At 50.7% G+C, this 12,497-nt stretch overlaps 2 protein-coding genes across 2 annotated transcripts in view; both read right to left on the bottom strand.

The window, feature by feature from the left end:
* Positions 1 to 10,635, bottom strand: part of LOC104132442 (olfactory receptor 14C36-like) — a 13,155-nt gene extending 2,520 nt beyond the window's left edge. The window contains exons 1-2 of the mRNA XM_009645721.2: positions 10,615 to 10,635; positions 10,357 to 10,364 (exon numbers count right to left, since the gene is read on the bottom strand). Coding sequence (XP_009644016.2) covers positions 10,357 to 10,364; positions 10,615 to 10,635 — 29 coding nt within the window. The remainder of the gene's footprint in view (positions 1 to 10,356; positions 10,365 to 10,614) is intronic.
* A 184-nt stretch (positions 10,636 to 10,819) lies between these two features.
* Positions 10,820 to 11,746, bottom strand: LOC104132441 (olfactory receptor 14A16). Its single transcript, XM_009645720.1, has one exon. The coding sequence runs from the start codon at positions 11,744 to 11,746 to the stop codon at positions 10,820 to 10,822; it is 927 nt and encodes a 308-aa protein (XP_009644015.1).
* Between the last annotated feature and the right edge of the window lie 751 nt (positions 11,747 to 12,497).

Raw genomic sequence — 12,497 nt, 5'->3', positions numbered from 1 at the left:
CCAGCACACAGCCCCCTGGGTGCAGGGACCCTGCTGGGAAGGACAGCCCTGGGCACCCCGGCCTGCACACCCACCTTCACACACCTACAACCGATCCCAGGAGAAGGGAGCTGTCTTGCCCTGTCCCTCTGATAGTGTGGAAAGAAACCTTCCTGTGGACGATCACATTGTCTTTCACAATGAAGAAACAGAGAGCATCATCCTGCCAGATCCTATCTGCTGTGAGATGTGCCACCCTTAGGAGATCCCTCCAGGAACACCAGCAACATTGTCCTGCACCCAGAGACTTACCATGTACAGGGCTGTGAAGATGTCTAACCCCAGTGAGCTCTCAGCATCCTCTAAGACCCCACCACCTGTAAACTCTCTCTGCATCACTCCTCTCCCCTCGGTGCCTGCAGGCAGTACCCTCAGCCCTGCTGCGCTTTGCAGAGGAGCTGCTCCTGGGCAGAGCTGTCTCTCTGCAGCGCTGCCCACTTGCCAGCAGCTCCCTCCATCCCAGGAGCCCAGCCCAGCTCAGCAGCAGAGGACCAGCCCAAGGCAGCACTTGCTCTGCCCCCTCAGGGCTCCCTCCAGGTGTCTCTGGGTCTCCAGGGGAACCTGCTGTGAAACAGGCTTTAGTAATCCCTGATGTTCCTTGCCTCATCTGGGGAGGGACACTTCTTTACAGCATCATCATCTTTGCTAATAACAAAAGTCTGGCAGAAGAATCAACTTTCCTTGTCTCATCATTAGACAGGATGCACAGATAGTGACAGTGGGTGATCTCCTTTACCCCTGTTGAGGGAAGGGATTCTGCTGAGCCCATCGAGGCATTGATTTGTAGTCCTGAGGATAGAGGGGGACTAAGCTCTCACCTGTGGCTGCCCCAAACCTACAGGAGGTGGGATTCCTCTTCACTCAGTTCCGGTGGGCACAAAATAGACACCTGCTGCCTGGGAGCTGATTGTCTCAGCCCCCATGGTCATTACCAGAGGTGGAAGCCAGGAGTGACTTGTTCAGACTCAAACACCTGGTGACATCTCAGGTGCCAGAGGTGGTCCAAGGTACACAGCAGGTGACTGAAAACTCTGATGGAGAAATTCATAGAAACAACAGTAGCTGGGAGTGTTGTCTTTGAGGCTGTTGCGATGTTCCTTTGCCCAACTGAAATGACAGCAGATGACCAATAGGAAATGGAACCTGTCCCTTCTCAGTCTGGTCAGAGCAGCCTATGGAGGTAGTCCTCTGACCAAATGGAGTCGTGTGCCATAAGGAGAGCTAACTGTCTCTCGCTTCCTCACCAGCTGTACTTACGAAATCTGCACTGTAAATGAAGGTTTCTCATGTTCATCCACACATTGCCCTCCAGAATCCATGACAGCTATTCACTTGAATGTTCAGATCCAGGCCCACATGAATGAGATGCCAAAGCTGATGGAGAAAGCACAGGAGACCTACAGGAAAGCAATTCCCATTCCAAGTGGGTGCATGAGAGACACCCCAGATGGCAGCACAGACAGATTTGATGCCATGGGTCATCAGATGCCATCAGAGAGGCAAGGTCTGTCCCATTCTTATCCAATAGCTGCAGGCATTGCATGAATACCAATCCCATCACTTTGAGGTCTTCACTCACTCCCTTGGAAACAGAGACAAGGAATAGACCAATCATTGTCACCATGTGCCCGCATACATCTTGTCTTCAAGGACCACCTCCTCCAAGCACAGCAGTGTTCCATAACAAAACCCCATGGAAACTTGAAAAGGAATTCAAGCGCACCAAGGTGGGGGGTTGTTATTTCAGAAAGAGTTAAAGAAGAATCCAAGGGAATATGGGACCAGTGCTGATTTAGTAAGAATAGGTGCAGATTGATCTGAGATACCCAATGAGCTCTTTGCCTTCGTGACCACCAGCAAGGTCTCCCAGGCCATTTGCCTTGAGACAGGACTCTGGAAAAAACAAAATCAGCCATGGATAAGGATCAAGCCTGGGGTTCCTTTAGCAAACCACACCCTCCGCAGCCCATGGGACCACAGGGGCTGCATTCAAGTGTGCTGGGAGAGGGGTTTTCTGATAGGATCCCAGTAAGAAAGGCACTCGGACCCTGTAAGGTATCTTCTAAAATGCTCTGTATGAGAGCTAACACTGTAAGGGAAGAGTCGTATAGAGAATCTTATGTCCCTTTAGATGGTGCGTCCCTGGGTGGTGTAGCACTGAACAGGCCTCCAACCCAAATGCCACACACCATGCAACCCCCATCCATAGAAGAGAGTCTCTTGGTTTGGTCATTCAGGCTACTGTTGCAGGATTTTGTCACAAAGAAACAACTCTATTTATCATCTCTTCAGCCAAAGAGAAAGAATATTCTCATGAGAACTTCTTGCTACCCTGGCAGATCCCAGCAAGACCATGCAGGTGGCATTATGGCCAGTACCAAGTGGGAGCTGCCTGCAGACTCCTCTGTTACAATAAGCTGCTGAGCTTTTCCTGTGACCAAGGGATCTGTGCAGCACAGCACAGGTGAGGAGGCTATGCTGTACGTGCAGCCCAGCCCAGCACTAACTGCTCGATGGACAAGGGTATTCTGGTCAGGATCACTGCTCAGGTTTCCCTGTGAGGAGCCTGCGCTCCACCCTGGTGCCACAGCTGAGGTGCTGCGGCCAACATCTGCATGGGCAAGAGGAGCTGGAGCACAGCCAGGAGGATCTGGAGGCCCCTGTCTTGTGACAGAACTGGGATGGGTTTGGATTAGATGAGATGTGGTGGGACAGCTTGCTTACCTGGGGTACTGCAGTGGAGGAAGGCAGGCTCTGCTGGAGAGAGTGGTAGGGAATCTGAGGAGGGGGGATGTCCCCTGTATGAAGGCCCAGCTCAGATTTATGGAGGTCATTCATACAACAAGGCAACAGGTCAGGCTATCTTTTGTCACTGAGGACCAGAGGAGTCAGTAAGGGTGACCTTGTGTTGGCCATTGGGAACCACTTGATCAAGGAGAGGAAAAGGAAAAAGTCTTCTGTCAGCAATGTGAGGCAGTCTCCAGACCAATGAACAGGTTCCCGTGGGGATCTGTAAGCACCCTGGCATTCACTGGCCAGGCAAAGCCACAGGGTGCCAACAATCTGGAGGATCATTGGACAACTTCTAACACAGCTGCCAGGTGGGCCAAGAAGGGTGATGCTCACCTGAACCTAGTCCTGGCAAAAAAGGTCAGGGATTTGATCATCAGTGTCTGCCTTGGGTGTTGTGACCAGGAAAGTGTGGGGGCCCAGGGGCCAGAGAGGAGTGAGGAAGGCCAGAAGCAGAGCACAGATGAGGACTGAGTGTACTCTCAGTAAGTTTTCAGATGACACCAAGCTGGGTGGGAGTGTCGATCTGCTGGAGGGAAGCAGGGCTTTTCAGAGGGACCTGGCCAGGCTGGATTGATGGGCTGTGGCCAATTGTGTGAGGTTCAACAAGGCCAGGTGCCGGGTCCTGCACCGGGATCACAGTAACTCCATGCAATGCTACAGGCATGGGCAAGAGTGGCTGGAAAGCTGCCCGGTGGAAAAAGACCTGGGGGTGTTGGTCAATAGGCAGCTGAATATGAGCCAGCAGGGTGCCCAGGGAGCCAAGAGGGCCAACGGCATCCTAGCTTGTATCAGGAATATTGTGGCCAGCAGGAGTAGGGAAGTGACCATGCCCCTGTCCTGGGCACTGGGGAGGCCGCCCCTCGAATGCTGGGTTCAGGGTTGGGCCCCTCACTACAAGAAAGACTTTGCATTGCTGGGGCATGTCCAGAGGAGAGCCACAAAGCTGGGGAGGGGTCTGGAGCACAAGACTGATGGGGAGGGTTATCAAGCACTGGAAGGGGATGCCCAGGGAAGTGGTCGAGTCCCCATCCCTGGAGGTATTTAAAAGGTGGGTAGACAAGGTGCTTAGGGACAGGGTTTAATGGTGGGATGGCAGGGTTAGGGTAACGGTTGGGCTTGATGATCTTACTGTTTTATTAGAAAGAAAAGAATATTCAAGTCATCATTTCCACTGCCCCCCAAGAGACTGTTGACATGGGAATTAGTTGTGGCAGTTTTAGACACAGGTAAGGACATGCAGGTGACCTAATCGCTGGTACCAGGTGGGAGCTTCCTACAGACTTCTCATTACAATCAGATTCATTCTGCAACCCAGCAATATGGTCAGCGCAACACAGCCTGAAGGCCAAGCTGTACGTGGAGCACAGCACAGCACAGGCCTGGGTCTACTCAGGTTCCCTGTTGCATGGATCACTAACTCCTTTATGTACAGTGGTCTGGTGAGGATCCTTTCACTGCTTGAGGAAGGTTGGGGAGACAATGACTTGCCCCCTAATGCAGTTGGTGAAAGGGACACAATTTTAGGAGCTAGTAATCACTGAGAATATGGAAGACCGTGGACCCCTGCTAGAAGGCCATGGTTGAAGGGAACATTGAAGTTGATCCCTGCGCCAACATGGTTGGAAATGCTCTCCTGGATATGTTCTTCAGGAGAAAACAAGGCAAGACTGGTAGAAGATATGGAGGGCAGTTTGGTTGCAGTGTGAGTGACATGGAATAGTAGAAAAACCTGACAGAAGTGAGGAAGAAAAATCATAGCAGGGGGTGGTGCTCTTCCTAATGCAGCCCAGGATGCTGTTGGTTGCTATTGCAGGCATTGTTGCTCAGGTGCAAAGCTGCTTGGCAAGTACATTGAAGAGGCCTGATTTATTACTAGAAATGACCACCTTGATGTTTATGGAGTACTCTTCAGGATATGGAATTAGTGAGAACTCCCTATTTTAAAAGACTGGTTATCAGTTCTGTAGATCTAACCCTTGCTTGCTGTGCCACTGTGAAGTGTTTTGAATGAGTTAATTTTGCTTGGTTATCCTATTCCCAGCAAAGGAAACTAGAAATTTTATTTCCTTGCCTGTAACATGCAGATACCGCTTATTTTGACGTACCTTTCAGAAGTAGGAATTACTTACATTCATCAAATAATTTGAAAACTCAAAGCCTTATGAACAAGCTTGTTATTAGAACTTGTGGACAATACACCTTTGCTGAATCTTTTTCTTATCTTTTTCCTTTTTGGCCCACTCACAATTTCTGCGCCTTACCCATCCTTGTACCCACCCATTCCAACAGCTCATCTCTCTTTTTACCCTTTCCTCCTTGGCCCTCATTTGGCTTCCTTTGTTCCCTCATTTGGTGCTTCTCAGCTTTTCACCATGAAAATTCATTCCTTAGTCAGCAATTCCATTCAACTAGTACCTCCTTCTATTATCGATAGCGTCCAGTCATTCCTGATGCTATTACCTATAGCATAGGCACCATGTGTCAGGGTGAGACATCTGTAAGCGCACATGAACAGCTGTCCAAACAGAGCTTCACTCCAGGGGGAGCATGAAAAATGCTGGGATCTGGTAGGTAGAAACCTCACCAAGTTTTACAAGGAGAAGTGGCCAATCCTGTAGCAAGGGCGGAATAATCCAAAAAATGAGGCCAGGATGTGACCTGAGCAGCTCAGGAGTGACCCTGAGGAGAAGGGCCTGGGCATGAAAAGGAATAACCTATGAGCCATAGGTGCCAGCTCACCATGAACTAGGACAGCTGCACAATGGGCTGCATGAGGGGGAGCATGGCCAGCCAGGCCAGGGAGTTATCATCTGCCTTGACTCAGCACTTGTGTGGCCACATCTGGACTGGTGTGTCTCCATGTGGGGGGTCCCCAGTCTGGAAGAATGTAGAGGAACTACAGAGGATCCAGACAAGGTGTCTCACAATGGGGTTTGGGACCCGTGTGGAGAAGCTGAGGGACCTGGGCTTCTTTAGCCTGGTGAAGTGCAGGATCAGGGCTCTAGAGCAGTAGCTTTCACCTCCATTAACTCTGCTTTTAGAGCTGATGGATCTTTCCTTGGTAGTGGGAAGAGAGGGAAACCTCCTCAAAATGCAGCTTGTAAGTTACAGACTGGAGATTATAAAAAAGAAATGTCACTCAGAGGGTATCCCTGTGGTGCAAGAGGTCACCCAGGGGAGTCTGCATCAGCCCATGGCTTTGTCTTTCAAGGAACAGCTAGCAATGGGTGGAGAGACATCAGGGAAGGTTTAGAAATGTCAGGGTGAGAGCCAGGTGGGAAAGCACGATGGGTGCCTACAGCCTGAAAGGTGCAGGTGCAGGACAGCCAGCAGTCGCAATGGCCAAGGGCTCTAGCAAGGCTGCAAGTTCCACCAGGACTGGAAGCCTTTGTCCCCTAGACTAGGGCAGTTCCATCTGCTACTGAGGCCTACCAGGAGAAACTGGATTTGGAGGCTCTGCTCTTAGTTTCCTCCTCAGCCCTTCTTGGTCAAACCAGGATGTGCTCTACAGTTTTCCTGCACTTGGCCTTGCTCACCTTCACACCCCACTGCCCCTAGAAAGAGCCCTGAGCCATGCAGGAGGGACAGGATCTGCCTTCCCAGGGCCTGCGGGTCAGGGCTTGGCCTTTCTGCTGCCTAACACCAACCAAGAATTTGACAGCGTTGCAGCCACTTGCACAGCGCCTTTGCCTCCCAGCAAGCATGGCCTCCAATGAGCTGCTCTAACGAGTCCCTGGGGAGGCTTTGTCAGTAATGGCCCTCACTGGGGCCCATTACTGCTTCAAGGTACTTTCAGTTTGGCTTCTGACTTGGACTTCCTCAGAGGTTTCTTCCATCTCCTCTCTCTGTATCTGAGCTTCATGGACTCAGCCCCATAGACACCATGCGCTCCAGAAAATACAAAAAGCCCCAGTGATCTCTGATCTGTCTATTCCTTTAATTGTCTTTAAGTCTTCAGGACTTGTGCAGCTCCTTGGAGAGGTTGTACAGTGTAGTTACAGAGGATGATTTCAAAGTGCACCTCATCAAAATGATCTTTGATTTTAAAGGGTCTATTTTATAACTTCTCCATTCAGAGAAGGGATAGCAGCATTCTGCAAGTGATAAGGATCCCTCAGGGGGTCTCCTTAGGAGGTCTGGAGAGGTAGGAGAAGCAGTCCCTGGAGGTCTGACACTCTAGGGACAACCTTCCTCCACACCTCCACAACCCCACCATTGCTCTCAACGGCCCCCTGGCACTTCCATCACTCTTCCTGACATCAGACTTCTCCACTGAAGCCTGCAGCTGCAGGTCACAGCTCCTTTGCACCATCTCCCCCTTGCTCTCCTTAGGGAACTGGATGCACACTGGCACTAAGGGAAGTTTTCCTATTGGCAAGCAGAGAAAAAGCCAAGCACGACCAAGTTTCATAAACAGAACTCACTCTGCAAGTACATGCTCAGTACGGGCTGCCTCTAATGAGGTTGCCTTTCGACAAGGGATAAGCGTAGGGGAAATATTTTAGGTAGGTGGATAAACAAAGACAGATGGAAACACAAAGAGTTGGCTGAGTAGACAACTAGACTAGTGAAAGACAGGCAAACTTGTAACTGCCTGACGTCAAAGCAGCAACTGGCTGTAAAAGAGGACAAAACTGGAGATGAATGGAAAGGGCCTTTCCCTTGACCATCTGCATGGGAAAAGATGACATTAGCAACAGTACTGGATTTGTGTGGGCAAGGTTTTGGTAGCGGGGGCTACAGGGCTGGCTTCTGTTAGAAGCTTCCCCTATGCCTGATGGTGCCAGCGCCAGGCAGCTCCAAGATGGAGCTGCTGCTGGCCATGTCCGAGACAGTCAGCAGTAATGGTAATGCCTCTGTGATAACACCTCATGTGGCATTTCTGTGATGTTCACCATGGAAATACCTTTCTGGGCTGGCAATTGCATTTAACTGGTCTGTCCTCCTCAAGACAGGCTCAGACTTGACTGGCTGAGGGGCAACCTCAAAGCAAAGGGCCTGGGCATTCCAAGGGATGCCATAGCAGCCAGTAGGGGTGCTAAACGTGAATGTATCTATGTGCATAGTGGGCTGCACTGGGAGGAGCGTGGCCACCCAGGCAAGGGGAGTTGTCACCCACCTTGACTCAGCACTGGTGTTGCCACATCTGGAATAGTGTGTCCCAGTGTGAGGGTCCTCAGTCTGGAGGAATGGTAAGAAACTGGAGATGATACAGAAAAAGTCTGTCAAGATGAGGTTGAGGGTTATGTGTGGGGAGGCTGAGAGACCTGGGGAGTGCAGTATACGGCATAGGCCATCATAGCTCGGAGTTGCTTTCAGAGGTGGTGGTACCTGGGAAAGAGCATGAGAAAGGAAAACCAGCGAAAACTGCAGTTTGGGAGGTCCAGACTGGGCATTAGGAAGAAAGAAATGTCACTTTCCTTTTGGAAAAAAGAAGTCACAAATCCCACGAAAGACTGAAAAAAAAGTGAAAAGTGCATGGGCACTTTTCTCTGCTTTGGATCTTTGTCCTCAATTCTTCTTACTTTCATTTTTACTGACATTAACTACATGTGACAGGCCCATGGGCATGAAAACAATATGATTTTGTGTCTTGCACAGAGCCCCATGTCCCAAAAACCTTTCCTGTGCAGGACTCCTCAGCCTTTGCACAGAGAGAGTCACACTGAGGAGCTGACCTCTCCTCACTCCTTTAGATGTTGGTTTTGATAGTCACCGACAGCACAGGATTCATGTCCCATGAACATCTGCTCTTCTCCAGTTAGAAACAGGGCCCAGCTCCACAGGATCATAAGAGAACAGAGGTTGAAGGGACATCACGAAGTCTGCAGCCCAACATGACAGAAGCAGGGGCAGACCAAAGTGTTCAAGGCTTGATTCAGACTGAGCTTGAACATCCCCAAGGACAGGATTGCACAACCTATCCATGTGATCCATTCCAGTAGTTGGCTGAGCACATGGGGAAGAAAGTTTTCCTTATGTACTGGTTCAACCTCTCCTCTTTCACCTTCCTCCAGTTGTCTTTTGTCCTCCCACTATGTGCCATGGTGAAGAGCCTGGCTCTGTATTCCCCATATACTCCTCACAGGTACTGGCAGGCTGGGATGAGGTGCCCCTCAGCCTTCCCTTCTTGAGGCTGGACAAGCCCAGCTCCCTCAGCCTCTCCCCACTGGCAAAGTGCTCCAGTCCCTGGCTGTCCTGAGGGCCCTTCGCTAAACCCACTGCAGCTTGCCAGTATCTCTCCTGAATTGGGGATGTGAAATCTGGATGGAGTATTCCAGAGAATCCTTTCCATCAATCATAGACTCATGGAATCATTTAGTTGGACCTTTAACATCATTGAACTCAAACATACCTGTCCACCACTAAACCTTGTCCCTAAGCACCTCGTCTACCTGTCCTTTAAATACCTCTACAGATGGGATCTCGACCACTTCCCTGGGTAACCTGTACCCATGCCTGATAACGCTTTCAGTGAAGAATTTTTTCTTAATATCGAATCTAAACCTCCCCTGATGTAACTTGATGCCACTTCCTAGTGCTTACTGCTGGGAGAAGAGACCAACACCAACCTCGCTACAAACTCCTTTCAGGTAGTTGCAGAGGGTGATGAGGTTACCCCTCAGCCTTTTTTGTCCAGGCTAAACAACCCCAGTTCCTTCAGCTGATCCTCGTAAGACTTGTGCCTCAGACCCCTCACCAGCTTCATTGCCTTTCCCTTGATCTCTTTTTTGTGTTTCTTCTTGTCCAGCCCAGGATGTTGGTGGCCTCCCTTGCTGACAGGGCACACGGCTGCCTCCTGTCCAACTCCCTGACCACCCAGACCTTTCCCACAGAGCTTCTCCCAGCCAGGCAGGCCCCAACCTGTGCCATTGCCAGGGTGAGTCCCCTGCAGGGGCAGAAACCGGCATTTGCCCTTCTGGAATGTCCCGATGTTCCTGCCATTACGTGCTCTCCTCCTCCTTGAACCGCTTCATTGAGCACAGAGGCTTGGGAGATTTTTTCAGTAGACTCAGGCAAAAAGATTGAGTCCCTCAGTCCCATTGGTATCTCCTGTTTATTAGAGCACCATCCTCGTTCAGCAGTAGCCCTGCATTTCCCTTTGTCTCTAACACAGAAATTGGAGGTCTCCTTTTTGCTCTTGATTTTTCTTGCAGTCACCAACTCCAGGTGGTCACCCCCTGGCAGATGCTTCGTGCCCCTGGCAGTGCCCTGTCCTGTGCTGGCCGAGCGCCACTGTCCCACACGCACGTTCCCATTGACCCACTGTGCAGGCACAGCATGGCAAAGAGTGTATTAGGTGTGAGGAACAGTTTCTCTTGCATGATCTCCATGACACCCCCTTGTGCCCTGTCCCTCTTCTGTTTCTCCTACTTCTGACAGCCTCCACCAGGTCCTGGAATGTACCCACCTCTGTCCACATCCCGTGTGGGGTTTTGAAGATATGCCTGCTCTGGGGTCTGCCAGGGTCTGGACAAGGAGAGATGTTGAGCAGGAGGGAAATGGCTGTGCAGAAAAACTCACCCATAAACCTGTGGAGAGAGGCAAGATCTGGAAGTAGCAGAATAGGGAGGCCACCAGTAAAAGCTTATTCCAGTCCCATTCCCTAACACATAGCCCCATGCTCTCTTCCTCACAGCCCATGCAAAACCCCAGCACAGAAGCATGGCCTCATGCGGGCAATTTGTTCAGCCTGTACCTGACCTCAGCTTTGGAAGAAGAGCACAAACTCGAGACAGTGGCACAAAGGAAACCCCCTTTTATAAGAGAGGGAGATGTTACAGGGGAGGCCATCTGTGCCATCGGGCCAGACACATGTGCAAAGACTCCCAGGTGAGACAGACTGAGTTCATGCCTGTGGAGAAGTGAAGTGCATGCAGACATTCCTGGGGAAACAGAACTATCACAGGTAAAATGCCCAAAGCACAGGAGGATCCCCAGATAAATTGGAAATCACTTGTGAGGAAGCATGGCCAGCTTATTCTGGCTAAAATACTAAAGATGGAATCAGCTTCTTAAGTGCATCTTTGAGCTCCTGGTTCCTCATGCTGTAGATGAGGGGGTTCACTGCTGGAGGCACCACTGAGTACATAACTGCCACCACCACATCCAGGGGTGTGGAGGAGATGGAAGGGGGCTTCAGGTAGGCAATCATGACAGTGCTGATAAACAGGGAAACCACAGCCAGGTGAGGGAGGCATGTGGAAAAGGCTTTGTGCTGACCCTGCTGTGTGGGGATCCTCATCACGACCTTGAAGATCTGCACATAGGACAGCACAATGAAAACAAAACAGCCAAATTCCACAAAGATACTGACCACAATAAGCCCAACTTCCCTGAGGTAGGCATGTGAGCAGGAGAGCCTGAGGATCTGGGGGATTTCACAGAAGAACTGGTCCACAGTATTGCCTTGGCAGAGGGGGAGTGAAAATGTATTAGCAGTGTGCAGGAGAACAGTGAAAAATGCACAGCCCCAGGCAGCTGCTGCCATGTGGACACAAGCTCTGCTGCCCAGCAGGGTCCCATAGTGCAGGGGTTTGCAGATGGCAATGTAGCGGTCATAGGCCATGAGAGTGAGAAGAAAATACTCTGCTAGTGCCAAGAAGGCAAAGAGAAAGAGCTGGGCAGCACATCCAGAATAGGAGATGGCCCTGGTGTCCCAGAGGGAATTGGTCATGGATTTGGGAACAGTGGTGGAGATGGATCCCAGGTCAAGGAGGGAGAGGTTGAGGAGGAAGAAGTACATGGGGGTGTGGAGGCGGTGGTCACAGGCTATGGCGGGGATGATGAGGCTGTTTCCCAAGAGGGCAGCCAGGTAGATGCCCAGGAAGAGCCAGAAGTGCAAGAGCTGCAGCTCCCGTGTGTCTGCGAATGCCAATAGAAGGAACTCGAAGATGAAGGTACCGTTGGACATTCTGTTCCTCTGGGTATGGGGCACTATTAAAGGTGGAAAAGACAGCGACAAATTATGGGAGGTTTCTCTGAGAAAAGTCGAAGCCATTTTGCATACACCTCCCCCTGCTGCACACACCATCTTTCCTTTTTCTACACGACCTTCCTAAGCTCCAGGCCTGGATCCTCGTCATTGCTGGCCGAGTGTCCCAGGAGGTCAGCCCTGCTTTGCAGCAGGGAGCTCATGGAAAGGCCGTGAGTAGGACCCAGTGCTGGTCTTTACATTGTCAGATGAAACCTGTCCTAATGTAGAAGGGCTGGTCAGCACTTGTACCGCCAGTGTTAACAACACAGGAGGGTGGAGGGATATTTGAGAGGTTTATTTGTTTTACTGCTCCCTCCATCTCACCTGGAGAGTGTTGTTGAATGTCAGAAACCCTCAGCATTTCTGTTGTGCTCAGGGAGAACAGAGCGAGTCCTGCGGGGAAAAAAAAAAAAAAACATGGGAAAGGTGTACTACGGAACAGGAGTGCATCCTGGAGGGAAGCTCACAGCTCTGGAGGACACCTCAGGGAGGTATCCAATTCACCTTCTGATGGTATTTCAGTAAGAGTCAGCTCACAACCCAGACCTGCAAACTGCATTGACCAGACCCCACATGTGCTACAAAATCAGGGACACTTGTTCCAAGGACATACCTGCATGGCGGGAATCCCAATATCAGTGTGTGACTCTGCAGATGAAACACAACCTCCCCAGAGAGCCTGGCAGCA

This window comes from Egretta garzetta, unplaced genomic scaffold (assembly GCF_000687185.1).
Source record: "Egretta garzetta isolate BGI_Z169 unplaced genomic scaffold, ASM68718v1 scaffold249, whole genome shotgun sequence".
Classification (NCBI taxonomy): Eukaryota; Metazoa; Chordata; class Aves; order Pelecaniformes; family Ardeidae; genus Egretta; species Egretta garzetta.
This window is presented reverse-complemented; position numbering and strand designations above follow the sequence as displayed.

Excerpts from the sequence above, each read along its gene's own strand:
- LOC104132441 (XM_009645720.1), bottom strand. The coding sequence starts at position 11,746 with ATGTCCAACGGTACCTTCATCTTCGAGTTCCTTCTATTGGCATTCGCA.